At 41.6% G+C, this 17,340-nt stretch overlaps 1 protein-coding gene across 1 annotated transcript; it reads right to left on the reverse strand.

Moving 5' to 3' along the window:
• Positions 1-952: 952 nt before the first annotated feature.
• NIPA1 (NIPA magnesium transporter 1) lies at positions 953-16,511 on the reverse strand. Its single transcript, XM_032100274.1, has 5 exons — positions 16,160-16,511; positions 12,914-12,961; positions 8,923-9,013; positions 7,516-7,676; positions 953-6,230 (listed from the first exon to the last, which is right to left on the reverse strand). Exons 1-5 carry the CDS (start codon positions 16,494-16,496, stop codon positions 5,719-5,721), a joined length of 1,149 nt encoding a protein of 382 aa, XP_031956165.1. The 5' UTR covers positions 16,497-16,511; the 3' UTR covers positions 953-5,718.
• Positions 16,512-17,340: the final 829 nt, after the last annotated feature.

Here is a 17,340-nt window from a genome sequence, read left to right on the forward strand (position 1 = left end):
GGCCCCGGCGGCCACTGCTGGGATGGGCCCTGGTGGCCACCTCACCACCCCTCGGGAGAAGAAGAGAGAGAACTTCCCGTGGTTTTTCCTTTCTTAAATATGCCATCACAGAAGCATTACCAAATTGTCTAATTGGGCTAGCAACCTGCCCATTGTCAGAGCCTTCAGTGATTGGCTCTGTGCTGGACATCGAAGTTTCGAGCAGCTTTTCTCCTGTCCCCACCAAAAACCAGGCTGTGTTAAACCAACACAGTCCCCTAAACCACAAATACATAGAATGAAACAGTTCTTAATCATAAATCCCACCATTAAAAAAAACCCCAGCCAACCAAAATCTAGCATGCACGCACACACGCACACAGACTCTAAGTTATGTATTTGCCAGTACCTGATACAAGGGGCTAGGAACTTCAGATGAAGAATGAGATGGGCAGTCACTGTAATTTTCCAAGCAACTCTTTCTACAGAAAGCTATTATGACAGACAGTAAATTAGACTGGTGACACAGACTTCTTTCTAGCTGTTGCCACTCGATGCACACCCAACTGTGGAGCAGTAAATCTTGAAATAAAAGCTCTAGCAAGTAACCAGAGTGCAGCAATGCAGGAACAGAGCACATGTTAACCCTGAAGACAGTTTGAAGTGATTCAAGCCCCAGCAAACATTTCTGCCAGAGAAGTCTTCATCCTACCTGTGAGCAAACTTCAGTCCAATGAAGCCATTAAGACTACAGCCTGCTGATAGATACTGGTACAGGACAGCCGAGCCCTTTGTGGGCCAACTGATCTGTACCCATGCTTTTTCTGATAAAAAGCAAAGCTGCTATTTTATGAAAGGGTAATGGAAATAGTTTAGGTTTATGAATTGGAATTAGCCTGTGAAGCAGCTAAGTGTGTGGGAAACTTGATTTCTTCCCCACCCCATTTGATAAAGATGAGTCACAAACCAAGCATTGAGCTAGAAATAAATCATTTATTTTAAAACAATACAGGTTAATAAATATATTAGTTATCAGAAAACTTAATAGCCTTTTATAATTTACACAAGGCAAATACAACATGCCTATAACTATTTTTTAAAAAGCAAAGAGAGTAAGCTTGACTTGTAAGCCATTAACAAATCTATATATACATTATTTGGAAGCTAATAAAATAAACCATTTTTATGTAATCTGTAGTAACTATGTTGCAAGAGCATTGAAGCAACCAAACCTGACATTGTATTTTTGTTGCCAACTACCTTTTCCCCATATCCCATTAGAACTACTTTTTACATACCAGGAAAAAAAAATAAAATAAAATAAAAAGAAGAGAAAGTTCCACAGTTGAAAAAAAATTGACTTAAAAGTACCCCTTTTGTGTAACATTTTCCACTCTATAGAGCAACTGTCTAGGGAGGGGTGTGGACATGGGAGGACCCAGCACAACCACAAACAATAAAGAAACTCCAAACTTCTTTGCAGCTTTAAAAAAAAGATTTCTTAATCCGTAACATTTCAACACTGCTGTCTGATACACTTGGGCACTCGTAATGACAACTGTTGACAACATTGGTGCCTAACACAATACACACTAAAATTCTGCATTCTGTAAGCCCACAGATAGCACCAAAGAATTATTACAAATATAACAGGTAATAGATACACATTTGATAACGCTTGATTTAACAGTAAAACTTCAGCAGTTACACCATCTCAAGACAACCAAGGAATATCTGTAGAATCCTTGATGTCTATTTATGAAACAACAATGGGAGGGGGGTACAATGTGCAAACAACTTCCCATTTAAAGCACCCCCTACTTATTAACCCTAAATTTCTTCAAATACAAACCCTGCATTTTTTAAAAATAAAATGAAAGCTAAACCTCACTTTCTAGTGTTTCGACAACTTAATCCAGTGTTTCCATTTTTCAGTGCTAGTTACTTCAGAAAAATACATATGTTCCAATATAAATGAATATTATTAATAGGAAGCCTCACTTGTCAAAGTGTGATATGACAGGTTCTTATTAATGTTAGTTGCAGCTCACTAATAAATAGGCTCTATTTACACATACAGAGTCCTGGAAAGTCAATACAGCAGATAATTTGTTTAGATATTTTTCTTTTTTACAGAAGTATTTAAGGTGTAACAAATGTGGGTTTTTGGTTGTATCAAAAAGGTTTCTATTCTTCTACTGAACATTTGAGGGACTTCTGTGTTTGACACCTAATAGAGATTGTGACTGACAAATGCAAATCCTCCATACACTGAAGGGATAATGATCAAAGAGCTATCCTCAAGTGAGTACCTAGTAAATACATTTGACAGAAGTCAGACATATGGAGTGAAGCGCCTTTCATATGGATTTGAACGTAATTCAAATGCATTCCACCACTGTAATGAGTCCACTTTTGGTATGTGTAGCCTCTCCCACTTCTACTTTGGAATCAGAACTGAAGTCATCTGGCTCGCAGCTATCAATGGACATAACACAAGGAGAACGTGAAAAGGGCAGACCCATGAGGGACGCCAGAGCTCAGGAGACAACTGTGCACATTTGCTCCCTGAGATGATGGAACTCAGATATCTGTGTTATTCAAAGTGCTTACTTGTCAAAGGGGTGGGGAAAAAAGGGGGAACAGCTAAAATTCAACTTCAACAGTGCCTCCTTTTAAATCAGAAAAGCAACGGGACTAAAAAAGGTAGGACACCTAGAAAGAGGAGGGCGTGGGATGGAGGGGGAAAGAATCATATCAACAGTGACAACAGAAAATGCTAATACATTTCTAAAGTTAGAACTGAACCAGATCCAGGTACAGCAGAACTTGAAGGAACACTGCTACACACTGAACAAAGTAGCAAAAATAAAGCTTTCAGTTACTTAGCATTCAAGAAGTAAAAGGCTGCAGATACAAATGATGTGCAAGGCCACGAGAATTTCTTTCACCTTATGTGCTGGCTTTTGACATCTCCGTTTTAAACATCAAGGTTAACTAGACATTTCTAGAAAGCTCATCACAGATGAGGAGCAGCTGGGGAGAAGAGAAGAAAACTATGCTGACATTTGTCAGTGGTAACGATGGTCAGAGGACCGCAGAACACTGTTGCTACTTCATTCTTCCTCTGCATAGTGAGCACTTACCAAGTAAACTTTGTGTGGTGCAGAAAATGTCAAGGTTTAGACAGGGCAATCAAGTTATTTTGAATTCTAGCATTCACTAATAATTTGCATATGCATCTAACATACTAGACAGGCACTTTATAAATAATTAAGAATTTTAAAACCAACCAAGACAAACAAATATGGCCAAAGGAGGAATAAGATGAGACCACAATCATTTCCATTCTGACCTAAAGATATTCACAGAAGTCTTCAGAGACTAAAGGCTAATACAGAATGAACATACAACTCATGAACTCTGAAGGTGAATTTTGAAAAGACGACTGCTTCAGAAAACAGATAACATTGTTTTAAAAGGTAGGTTAGTACAGTGCAGTACCCCTATGTGCAATTAATTCCAGGTTCAATCAAAGAAAAGGAAATTAATATGACAAAATATAACTGTTTGCTGAGAACCAAGACACCATCTTCCAATCAATAATGGACAGAGGCCAGTTTAAACAGATTTCATAGCCCAATTACCCTCATCTACAATTCTCAAACTTCCTAAAAACCTTGCACAATATTTGAAAATCCATGGTCTTTTCTCTCCTAATGCTATTCTATTCCACTAAGATACCCAGTTACTGTGTGCTGGCCTATAACAATGCACATTTCTGCCAACTCAGAGCCATTCCCCTGCAATACAGAGTTCGGCAAATAACATAGTAGGGCTCTTACTCCCTCAGAACAGTCCCTTCAGAATACTAAATCTCTTAGATTCACTTTCGTGATGACTGCTGCCATTAGTAGGGCTTATAGCATTCATTTTAAATGAAAATGGAGGCCGAGTTTTAAGGAAACATCAATTCAGGTCAACAAAAAACATCACGAGAACAGACAGTATTACTCCCCACTAATCAATGTCCATGTTCCTGTCAGGCAGCTACAAAGCTACATTTATGATTTCTTGATAAAGTGTTGTGAATTCTCTCAAATACTGTCTTGTAATCACACTGGGATTTTCTGTTTTTCTCAGGAGATGTTCTGATCTAGAGATGTTGAGTTCCACTGTACTCTTCCATTTTTGTATTTAATGGAAACAAACATTCATTGCTTTTCAAGCTTTCAACTTTTTTGATTCATGATGCTTTAGCTACCAAATATAAGTAGAACATGAAATTAACTATTTCATTCTTTAACATATCAATATTGTCTAAATGGTTTAAACTGAACTGTTCAGAGCCATCCCCACCATAGCTTAAGCTGTCTGTACTACTTGTCAAAATATTACAACTGAACCATTCACACAGGTCTATGAATTACTGATCTGAATGTATGTCCCTGTCAGTTACCTAAAACTCGGCTCTCTGAATGCTTTAGTTTTTTCAGTCTTTAACCTCCTTTTTCCACGTTACAAGAGCATCAGACCACCTTTTTTGAGCTATGAGAAATCTCATGCTCTTCTCTCTCTTAAATTTCTTTTTTTTTGTGGTCCCTATTTATTAGTGGTTTCACAAAATGGTCTCCTGCATTTAGTCACTAAACTAAAATAAAGGTATGCTGGACTGATTTCAACACTCCTCCTCTTCCCAGAAGGACTATGAGTTTTTCAGAAGCTGTCAAGGCATCCAGGGCTTTCAGTTCAGGTTTGTAAATTCTTCCAAAAACATACGGTCCTTTTAGATGATTTATATGTTTAGAATTTGAATATAGTCCAATATTGTAGACAGTGAAATTGAATTATTAAACTGATACAGGCCATCTGAATCAAATACATCCACAATTATGCAGTATTTTTTGATTGCAAAGGCACTGAAACACTTCTGAGCTGCTTACAAACAAGCCACCATGTAGGCAATGAGTCTGTGCAACATTTCTACATCCTTTGCAGTCTTTCTACCTGCTCCCAATTAAAAACTCTCAGATGAATGCAGTAAGTCTTAACGTGTGTAAGTTACAAAGAAAAACGCATACCTGGACACTACCATGAGCTGATAAGTAATTAGTGAAAGATATTTAAGGGTCCCCTGCTCTGTATAAAGAATTTAATTTAAAACTCCCGTGTCTTCACCGCACAGCAGACAAAGTTGCCAAGACAGTCACCAAAAAGAACAAATCTGCAGTCCATGATCCAACCAACGTTTGTCTTAGAATTCACAACCTTGACGGTGAAGACATTGCTATACTGAGATTCACAAATTGTTCCACTTACTTTCCCCCCCTTATTTTAAGGTATACATCACTTATGATGAAAGGCATCAGATTGAGTGCATTAGAAACTGATGTCCTCTGCCCACAGAAATGGTACCTCAGAAGACATAATACAAGCTTTCACATAGGTCTGTCTGAATATTCACAGAGCTTTTCTGATGGACTACCTTTTACAGTGAGGAAATACATCGGTCTCTATGCTGACTCAATCAGTAGTTCCAATTAAGGTCATTTATTGTGTTGACTGGGTTACATGGACAGCTGTTCCTTTGAAACTGGATGGAGGCCCCCAATTCATTTCACATAGGCCACCAAATTGTCAAAAAGTAGTTACCAACCTGAACCCTATTTGAAACAGTACCCTAGAAATGAACAGCTCTGCATCCTTCCCTGAGCCATCCAGTTTCCCCTCAAAAATATTTTAATCTGTCTTCATGTTAGGTTTGTTTAAATCTCCAATATTGAAGTTGAATTCCTTGAAGACTTGTATAAGAACAATTCCAATAGATACTGTGGTGAATCCACAAGCCATTCCCAAAAAATCTACAACTCCTACATTACTCCATTCCCTGAAAAGGATGGCTGAAGCCAGCAGGACTAGGGTGGTAAATACAACATAGTAGATGGCACCAAACACAGAGGAGTCAAAACACTCCAGTGCCTTATTGATGTATCTGAACTGAATGATAATGCTACATCCTAATACTGCCAGAAGTACCAGACAGAGGTACAGAGCCCTCTGACTTGATGGGTTATTGTGAAAGATATCTTGAGCAGCCAGCCCAATCCCTTTTGTGCTGGGAACAGTGAAACTGCCCAACAGAGAGCAAATACTGATGTAAACCATAATATTAGTAGGTCCATGAGCTGGAGCTATCCAGAAGATAAGCAGAAGCAGCATTAGCAGCACTATGCAGAGATAACCCACGAAAACTGGAAAACAAAAAGAAAACAAGAAAATATCAATGTGAGAACTCCTGGTCTTCTGAAGATTTTAGCAAGAAAATCATGTCCTAGCAGTGAACTTCAGGTATACATCACAACTAAGATTTGCTATTGAATATAGATCCAAATCACTGAGCTTCCAAAAATATTGGCATCCATGACTGAAGATGTTGTCACATTCTTTGGGAAAAACAAATAGTCATGTAGAAAATGACACAAACTGTTGCATGTTTGTAATGGATTTCAGATGTTTTTTTTTAATCTTATTCTCTTTTCCACCAGGACTATACTCCTTTAAGTCTACTATGACAGACAGAGGGATAACACCTGATTCATAAAAGGCTAATTAAGGCAGTGTGTGGACCCAGGAAAGAGCTTAAACATAAAGCTAGGTCCCACTAAGGAGAGTAAGATGAGTAGGGACAGAACAAACATGAGGCCATAGCATTTACATTATACAATCAGTACACAGATAAGAGCAGTGAAAAACATTTCATGCTTTAGAGTTTTAAAGAAATATATAGCCAATTCCCTTTGTTCAGATTTAAATGGTAAATTTAGACCAAGGCATTTGTTTTCTTTTCTTAGTGTGCAGATTTTTTGAACAGCTGATGTTATTATGTTTGAGTTTCTCTCGCTTAAAGCAAATACAAGAAAAACAACAGGTAGCAGTTTAGCTCTTAAGCTAGAAAAATAAAAATGGGCCTGGAACATATTAGCACCAATATGTATCCTCCAGCAGCTGGTGAGACAGAACAGGCATTTCAGCATATGTCTCAACAGCCTATTTCTACATACCTTTATTGTGCAAAGAAATCTGGGAACATAACTGGTACTTAGTATAAACTTTTAATTAAAAAAACGTGGAGAAATAAAGGACAGAAGAAAGTCAGTATTTTTTTGTTTTGTATAAAAAAACCTAAATTGAGATCCTAGATTTATACTTTTCTTCTCTAAATAGCAAGATACACTTTTTCATAATGTTATAGAATTACAAGTTCAACTGGCCATTGTTCTGAGCTTGCTGTGCAGGATACTGTTTTCAAAAGTATCCATGTTTTCCTTTCTGCACACATGTCCCAATAAATATGACAAGTTCTAAGTAGAGCAGGGCATAGTTTTCTTACACAAAACCTGTACTGGTTTGCCTCTGGCATGTCATGATTTCTTCACAAGTCAATTTGCCTACCTGTTAGAAGTGGCAAGCCTCTTCTTCAAGCATGCTCTTGCTCAACTCAGAAAATCATTATGAATGAATGAAAAAACAAACTACCTGGATTTGTAAGCTTCTCTTCAAGCTCAGCCTGAGTCGTTACACTCTCAGACTTCGGGGAATGGATAATGAGAACAACAGACCCAGCGCAGCTCAGCAAACACCCCAGCTTGCCAAGAATGTTCAGTTTCTCTTTCAGTAAGTAAGAAGCTAAGATAGACCTTTGACAAAGAGGAAGAAAAATAGAAGTTTGACTACATTCTGTTAATAATGTTCTAACAGTGCTGTGCCATATGAATTTCCCTTTTAAAGGAATACTATCAAATGTTGATGAATTCTCAAAATGTATTTCTGACTTATCTGAGGAAAGATTCATCCATTTGCAGTTTTTCTCAATCCTTGACATCTCACCTCAGGAAAAAAACCCAAAACAATACAACAAAACAAGACACAAACCCCAACAAAACTCCTAGCCGTAACACCCCAAAAACCAAAACCACACCACCCCCTCAAAACTGCCCCCAAAACAACCGAAACCCTCCAATCCAGACATCTGACCCCAAGGCAGATATCTACCCATTACCAAATTGGTGATCTGTCACAAAGCCCCATTTTATAGGTGCTTAGCAGTCATGAGATAAAAGTGACCTTTGGTTACAAAGATCCCAGGACTTGGCTCAGACATGTAGCCAACCAAAGTAAGCAAAAATATGTGGCCTAGGATAAAATAACAGGTGGCACTTAGAGCACCATCAGTGTGTTTCATAGTGATAGAACTAAAGACAGACATGAAGCAATGCCATCTACACTCTGAAGCAGGTGACCAGTGCAGTCACAGTTCAGCAGGCAACAGAAAAATCTCGAGGCAACGCACAGCTTTGTTTTTAAAGAGTTGTGCTTTTTCACTGCAGTAGTTCCACAACTGTAGTTCATCTATTCACAAAACATTAGTTGCATATTAAACTCCCTAAACTCACTGCCTTGTCTGTGCTTCCCACAAACATAACTTCCAAGAAGCTGAGGGCATGCATATGCACAGAACTCCCTTGATCTGGAAAGGGGCCAAATCCAATGAAATGAAAATCAGCATCAATAAACACATGTGGGCTGTGGATAGCAGGGTAAAGACTGTGAGACAGAAGGAAAGATCTACATAGTAAGGGAACTGTGAATAAGAGAATAGGCAGAAGAGTCCAGAGCAAACACAGAGAAGGGAGAAAAAAAAAAGTTTATCTGTTCCAAATCATAGTGATAGCTAAAGCAGAAGATACTCAGGAAAACCCTTCTTCACCACTGCCTCCTCCCAGCCCAGCTTTCCTGGGGAAAACAGGAATAGGTGACATTATAACACATCATGAACAGCCAGAAGCCTGACATTTCTCAGTGGACCTCCAGTGAGCACTAAGTCCATCTGACATTTTATTTAGTAATGACATCCAGATAAGAACAAGAAAAGCACACTCTTACCCAAATGGAACGCCAAGAGCTCCCAAGGGCGTCACTAGCACGGTTGGGACTGCAGTGTAGGCCAAGAAATTCCCTATTTGACCCAGTGCCACTGTCAAGAGAACCAGAAATAAGCCTTTAAACCCCTTTGTAAAAATAAGTAATCAAAACTTGCCCAATACTGTCCAGGAAAGACTGACCTAACTGGAAAACAGATGTTACAATTCACTTAGTTCTGTTAATTTTGCACTTAAACAAAATGGCTGGTATTTTTCTATAGTTTTTTGTTTCTTAATACAGGATTTATATTTGGCACACAAGACTATCCAAGTGGGCACAGTAAATAATCTCATTTGTAACTTCTCTTAGTTAAATATAAATACAAATATGAATTAGAAACACTTGTGGATTATACTCAAATATCTCAGTATTACACTCAAATATTTGTATGAGGAGGGGTAAAAATATATATAATCCATGGTTTCATCTTTAGAACGTGCATTCATGTAAAACAAATGTACTTGATTATAGTTCCCAACAGCAGTGTTACTTTTTGGGGGGAAAATAAAGACAGTGCTGAGGAACCTTCTAATGAAATACTATGCACATGCATAAGGGCTCTTCAACACACTACATCAAATTTTCACAATGCTATGTAATATCCGACCACTGTAAAAAGAAGCCACAGTACCAGCCTCAACCTTATTTTTCTTTCCTCCAGTAAAAGCAAATTCCAAGATATACCACAGTATTGCACATCACAGCTGTGATAACAGTTCATGTGTTCAAGTTTTTGGCTAAAAAAGAAAAGCTGCATGGTTTTGCAAGTGCTGGCAAGTTTATAATAGGTCAACATACTTTCATAGTTACCGGGTCTGTGGTAACTGGCAAGAAGCTTGAGAACAAATTACATACAGCTCAAATTTCCAGTTGCTGTTAAAAGCCATTATAAGCATTTAAAAACATTTCAAGAATCCAAGATGTCTTTATGCTCAGGCTGGCACTGCCCTCAACTATCAAATATCGTTAGTATCATCCAATTTTTTACATCTGCAAAGCACTGTGCAAACATTAATTAATTTACCAATTTAGCTCACGTTATTAGTAGAGCTGAAGACCTGTGTAACCTACAGGAAATATGAAGGAGACAAACAAACCTGCAAAACTGTAGAGTGTGGCAAAATTATACTAATTAAATTCACTGAGGCTTTCCCTGTGTGCAGGAGTGAGCTGGAGAAGTTGATGAGCAGCATTTCCAAGGCACAAGAGACAGTGGTGGTCGCCTTGTCCCTGGGAACAGAGTAACTTGGTTATCAGCCTCAGGTTGTTTTGAGATATATGTAGCAACTCTGGCATTATCTTCAAGGCATCTAAAGGCATTGGGGCAGATCTTGGATGGAGAATGGTGCACAGCTGGCACTCTGCATTTCTGCAGATTACATACATTTCCAAATGACTCTGACAAAAGGTTGCTTTTTTTGGAGGTCAGGTGTCTTAACTTTCTGTTGGAAGAACTCTTAACAGATGGCACCAACATCAATCCACAAAGTAGGTCTCTGAAGCTTCAGTCAAATGGAACATATTGTAAGGCACCTAAACTTACTGGAGGTTTTCCATACCACCATGGAGTAATAGTAACAGTCCCTTACCACCACAAATGACAGACCAGGACTAGTTAACACCAATTAAAAAAAGGATCTCAGTAATTGTTACCATCTACCTGATGATAAGGATCTTTGCTGCCAACCTATCCAGTCCCCTCTGAACAGAAATTCCTCATCAGATACATCAATGCTGTTAGTCAAGACCTGACTTCCATTCTTGAAGGCACACCAAACTTTAAATTTGATAAACAAGTACCAGTACCCTCGGAGTTACTGCAACACAAAACCTGATGTGCACTGGCATGTCTCCATTAGCAAGGAGACCAGGAGTAGACCTGTACAGCAAAAGGTATCTATTCTAGGCATGTCAGGAGGTTTATTTCAGACTAACTTCAGCCTACTCCCGCTAACTTAATGTCTATTTGCAGCTCACATACATTAAGTATGTTCCTAGAATTCATTTTCCAACCTAGTTTCATTTTAAAGACCAGGTCAGGAGCTCCAGCTCTGCTATGAAAAGTGAAATACAGCCCAATCTGTGGTGACAACAGGAGGTTAGCTTCACATGTGTTCCCCATCTGCAATAAAACACCAATGCAGATGTTTTCACAATAAGAACCAGCTGCATCTATGCTGCTATCAAAACCCGCACTGAAAATAATTAATTAGCCAATTAATTAGTTTAATGCTCATTGAAATACCTGTACACATGCTGCAATCACTCTTTTGACTACAGAGTAAGGTAAAATCCCTTAGCAGAATCTACAGCCCTTCCTTTGAAGTTTTCAGTAATCCAGTGGATCCCAGGGCCCCCAAACAGTTGGGCAGCATTATGCTGAGTCAGCATGCCAACACAGAAACACTTATTCACCATCTGAACAAATACCATGAGAACAAGTTGATAAGAGTTTATGTGGATTTTGTTAGTCATCCAAACTCCAAATTCTCTGCTTTAGAAAATTACATAGCTGTTATCATTTCACCCAGATAAGCGGGGATATTGCTAATTCCACAAGTAACACCTTTCCCCAAGTAGCACCTTTCTCTGCATCCCATAGGTGCCTACCTGGCCCTTGCTATTGCTGTTTGTGACTGTGCTGCCATTCTGAGTCTATAATATCCACAAAAAAATTTTTCTTGATCACTTCTTCAGTAAAACTACTGAGGTTTTGCTTTTAAATACCTGCATCTAGCTACTGGAAAAAAGCCAAGTGATACCATTCTCTTCAGCTGTTTTGCCTTCATTCAATTCAGTCAGCTCTTTTAAGCATGAAATTGTTTTCTCTGATTCACCAAGATAAGTCCTGTAATAAAACCTCCCTTATTTTAACTCCTCCTGCTCAGAGATTACAAATGGGAGCCTCAGGAATGATAAACAACAGTGGCTGATGCATAGATTTACTTCTACTTAGGCAGTAGTGATCCTGTCAGGAGTGGAAGCTGACAAAGAAATACTTAAACTCGGGTTAAATTAGCTGAGAACTTTCTTCTGAAGCTCTGTCTGCTTCTACACTTCCTGTGAACTTTGTCCTTCAATGGGATCTATCAGTTTTCATTCCTTTTGCATAGTTTTAAGACAACAAAACCAAGAATCAGAGACTTACCTTGCTACCACAAAACCAGGGGCACAACTGGACTCATATACTTCTCAGAAACAGCATCAGAACTTTCCAAATAATTTACAAAAGGCCGGATTAGAGTCTAAAAGTGGGGTATGATTCTAAGCTTGTGGGTAGAACTCGGGCTGATGTGTAAGAGGAGAAAGCTAGTTGCTCCTCATGCTCCAGATTCACATCAGAGAATGAACTTGGTGTTAGCAGAATTTACAAAGATATTAAGGGTAAAATTACACTGATCTCATATCAGCACCACAGAAGGCTTTGCATTAATCTTGTAGATTAAAAGCAAAACTGAAACTGTATCCGTTGAACTAGAAACCAAAAGAGGTTTTGTTTTGTTTTTTTAACTGAGGCTGGTTAAAGGCTTTCTGATGTAAAACATAATGTGCTCAATGAGCCCTTTTGTGTGCAGAGAGACAATTTTTAATTCAGCTTTGACTTTTATTAAAAACTGAGCAGGCCAGTGCAATGCACAGACACAAACCATGCAGGAACCCAGAGTCAGAGCAGTGTGTGGCTGCCAAGGGCTGCAAGTACCAAATGGTTTGGAAACGTGGAAAGATGTCTGACTCATGTTTGTACCAGCTCTTTGCCTTTGCAAACACCACCAGGCATGGTAGCCATGGTAGACGTTTACTAAAAGTGCAGTATTTCTAGGGATGGGAATTTCATGACAAGTGAATATGATATTCAAGATGAAAACACGGATTTCCTGATGTCTCATATCACCATCTAAGCAAAGTTCTCTTAAAAAAAAAAAAAAAAATTCCAACCTTTTAAGATACTTACTTGCAATAGTGCCCGACCACCATACTATATCAGTTAAGTATGAAGTACCTGGAAGTATAGGAAAATGTATTAGAATATTGGAACTATGAACCAACAGTCTCAGTTATTAAGGACCTTCATCTTAACCCTATTCTTCAAGGCAACTGAATGTGAGGTAAAAAAAAGAAAAAAAAGAGAGAGAACAATTTTGGATTTGGCTTATGTTTCCAAGTAAGACCTTCTTAAGATGATGTGTTAGTCAGAAGTTCTGGTTTGCAGTTTGAAGTACCTATGTGACACTAATACAGTATTGTGTAGAAAAGCATCTAAAATGTCACCAAATGCTTCTGAGGGTGGCATTTAAACATACAAGCTAGAACCACTTCTAGGAGAACTGGAAACCTATGGAAACAGAACATGATTTGGCTCAGTAGGTCTGCTAATACAACCTTGGTGAAATTGTACTGGAAAAATTGTAGCCGAGAAATTGTTTTGGCACACAGGTTTGGCACGACCATAGTGTTGCTTGATCCTCCTGCATTTAAGCATTGGAAGGTGCTACAGCTGAATCCTCTGAATTCCTGACAAAGTGCCCCATTTCAGAGAGGAGTAAAAACTCTGTACTGTCCTTAGTGCCTCCCAAGCTGGAGGATGATTATTTTCACTGCCAGAAGGCTCTTGCCTTGGGATGTGCATAGGTGGAGCCTGTGCACCACATAAGTTCTGCTTCTATAGAACATCAAGGCTCATGACCACTTCCTAAACTAAAGAATGGCATTCTCTAAGCACAACCTTGGCATCAAGTTATGCTCCTATGTTTTGCCCCTCTTTCTAGCAATACATCTCTGCATTCTTTGGGAAGTTGCCCTCTCAAAAGCTGCTGGAGCAGTAGGCAATATTGTACCTACTCTGAAATCCCAAATGGAAGAAAAACACAGTCATCACTAACTCTGGAGACATATGAAGTATTAAGTGTTTGGAAATCACACTATACAATTGAAAAGAGACGAAAAATGACTAATGAAAATGGCCAGCTTTAGAGTGGGTGGAGTAATTTTTTAGACTTTTGTTATTGCATATAAAATAAAAACACTGTTGGGGGCAGAAATTATAGAAAATATTGACTCAAGTAAGGTAAGTTTGCAAAATATTTGTCACCCACTGCTGTTTCTAACTAGACAAGGATTGCTAATTACATCAATACTATATTATTGATTCAAGAGAGAAGACAGAAGAGACATGAGTGCTTCCTTGTTAATTATACAACACCTGCTGAAGACAATGGAAAAAAGACATCATCTGACACTGGCCATCTCGGACTCACAGCTCCAACTGCTAGATTGAACCCCACTACTTTGTAACACAAAATAGAGAGGACCTGGGTATTTTCCTGGATACCTCCTCAATGAGCATGCCAATAGAAAGTACTATGAAATGCTCAGCAAGATGCACAAGCACCAGTAATATCTTCAAAACAGGAAGTTTTACAAATGCTGGCACTGAGAAAGCAGGCACACGCCCACCACTCACTTAACCCAGTGCTCCACTGAAAGCTCTTCAGGAATAAGTAGACTTAAAATCGAAACTTCCTCCAGCTGCCTTGGGATGCAAAGTTATTTCTTTCTCTTGTGTTTTCTCATTGTTTCCCTTACAAAAAAAAGACTTCTATTAATGATGCAAATGTGATCTCTCTGTGGACAATCAAAATGGGTTACAGTCATCTTGGAGGCAAAGGGAGACTATGCTTGCAAAACAAATGTTTGTCTGATGCCCTTAACTGTAAGGTCACTGCAGAAAAAGCAAAACGAACTTTTCAGATCAGGCTGCCAGGTTGTAGCAACATAGTTCCAAGCTTGCTTTGCTCCACTGCATTCACCATGAACATGCTAGACGCAGCAGGCATTGGAAATGCAAGTACAAATATATATACATACATATGTAAAATATTTATTTGTATATTATTTGCATGTGTACATATATGTACATATTTACATACGTCAAATATATACAGAGAAAATACCTTGTCCTGGTCACTGAAAACAATTTTTCATAAAAAAGAGTTCCTAGAACCTATGGACACATGCTCATACACAGACACCATCACCTACAGAAACAAATGGCTATTACCCACAGCAATTAAATTCAAAGGCCTCATGCAACCTGTGTTTACAGTCTTCCCATTACATAAAAGCATGAGACTAAAAACAAATAAATTTTTAAAAATAGCATTTTCCTATATTCAAAGCATGAAGATGCAACTAGCAAATGCTGTTCAGCTGCATGCTTTGGGGAGTTCCAATTTCAAAATAAAATACAGAAGATCCTCACACTTGTGAACTTACAGCTTTGTTTTGGCTAAACTCTCTAGACAGCACAGTCAGTTCCTGAATATGTTCACCTCAGGAAATAATAACGAGGCATGGGATTTCAGTATGAAAAATATAAGAAATAAATTATTTCATGTTACTGATCTGTCGTTTCTCAAAAAGTGGAAACCACCATGTGACTGATACAACTTGTGTGTGTCTGTGGAAGAGCTGGAATAAACAAGCGACAGGATATGCTGGTGCTGTTCATGGCAAGAAACTAGCTAAGCCACAGAAACTAGTAGTAAAGTCCCACAAGAACACGAAAAAGAGGAACCTGTGGATGGACAGGAGTGCATACAGCACACAAGTCCCCTGTATCACAGCGTGACAGACCAGCGCGCTGTCCATACATCGGGAAGCTGTTGCTGATGCGCATGTTAACAACCCCTCGCTGCTCTCCGCCGCTAGTACATCCTGACTGCCGCCTCTCCGCTCATTTATCACCTCCCTTGCGCCTCGACCCAGTCACGGACCTCTGATGTCAACCACGCTTAAGGTGACAAACTAAAGCCGGCTCCCCCAGTCCAGACACCGGGAAGGCGTCCCCCGCTCCAGGCGACACGGCCACCCCCCTAACACAGGCTCTGACAGGAGCCGGGGGTGCTCGTCCTCCTTGCCCCGCGGGGCGGGCCGGGTGCCTCGGCAGCCCCCCCACTTCCCGTCCTTCGCTCCGGGCCGGCCGCCGCCGCAGCGCGGGGAAGGGCTGCGGGGCGAGGGAAGGAAGCGGCCCCGCGGGCGGCCGGGCTGCCCCGGGGTGGGGGGAGCCGTCCCGCACGGTGCCGGGGCCGAGGCCACGCACACCTGGCAGGTTACCGGGGGGTCGCGGGGTGCGGAGGGAGGCCGGAAAGCCCCGGGAGGGGCGCTCCCACCCGCCACCACCGCAGCGCCGGGCCCCTACCTCTCCCGCGGGCCCGCACGATCCCCTTCTTCTGCAGGACGAAGGTGGAGCCGTTCACCAGGCTGGAGACCACGGCCACGCTCAAGCCCAGCGACACGGCGGCGGGGCCGGGGCTCTGCGCTGCCCCCTCGCCCGCTGCCGCACCGACCGCCATCCGCATGGCCCCGCCGAGAGCTGCAGGCGCGGCGGCTGCCCGGGCCCAGCGCTCCCGGCAGCGGCTCTGCGCCGGGACCCGCCCTGCGCTGCGCTGCGCCGGGGGCGGCTCCGGGCGGGGACCGGCGGCAGCCGCGGCTCCTGGCGCCCGTCCCGCGCGGGGACGGCAGCAGGGTGACGTCATAGCAGCGGCATCTCCGCCCCGACGGCCGGTCTGGCATCGCGGCTCCGTGCCGCCCCTCTCCCCGCCGGCACCGCGGCGGGCGAGGCGGCCCCGCTGCTGTCGGGGGTCCCCGGCGTGCGGAGATACCGAGCAGAAGCTCGGAGCTGCGAGCGTCCACGGGCAGGGGATGCGGGACGACCTGCAGGGAGATGTGGAGACCGGGGAGAGAAACGTGCACAGGGATGTGGAAGGAGAGGGGGATGACAGCAGGGCAAAGGATGCGGAAAGACAGAGGGATGGATGCGAGAATAAGTGCAGAGGGGCATGGTCTGCAGGACAGACGAGTCCCACCGGGCCAGTGTTTCCGGTGTGGGAGCAGCACTGCTTTGCAGCGCTTTCGCTTTCCCGTGGGGTTTCCAAAATTCATGTCGGCTCCCCAGTCCGCCCGAAAGCGTGGGGTGTTGCGACGGCAGGGCCAGGCGAGAGTCAAGGCTGCCATTATAGCCCCCACCGTGACCTGGAACTGCGGCTCCGTCCACCCTGCCACCGGCCAGGTCAATATGAGGGGCAGAGCTGGACAATCAGCAAGGCACTGTGTGGCTACACTGGGAAAGCTTGGCCTCTGCCAGGAGTCATGCACACTGCCTGAAAACTGGGATACATAATCACTCCCGCAGTAAATCCCAGAATCTACATTTATGTCCAGGAAAAAGTTCACTCTCTTCTAATGGCACAGGGCAAGGTCAGATACTCAAATTTATGAACCTCCTCTCTCAGCTATCATTCAGGATCTTCCAGGTTCTGGGAGGGCAGAACATAAGCCATCCTCCCATTGCAGAGAAGAGCTGGAGATCCCTCTGGTAGC

Source organism: Corvus moneduloides, chromosome 2 (assembly GCF_009650955.1).
Source record: "Corvus moneduloides isolate bCorMon1 chromosome 2, bCorMon1.pri, whole genome shotgun sequence".
Lineage (NCBI taxonomy): Eukaryota > Metazoa > Chordata > Aves > Passeriformes > Corvidae > Corvus > Corvus moneduloides.

Coding starts and splice junctions, on each gene's coding strand:
- NIPA1 (XM_032100274.1), bottom strand. CDS start 16,496: ATGACGTCACCCTGCTGCCGTCCCCGCGCGGGACGGGCGCCAGGAGCC. Junction 12,962..16,159: donor CGTGCGGGCCCGCGGGAGAG/GTAGGGGCCCGG, acceptor CTATACTTCCAG/GTACTTCATACTTAACTGAT. Junction 9,014..12,913: donor GTGGTCGGGCACTATTGCAA/GTAAGTATCTTA, acceptor TTCTCTTGACAG/TGGCACTGGGTCAAATAGGG.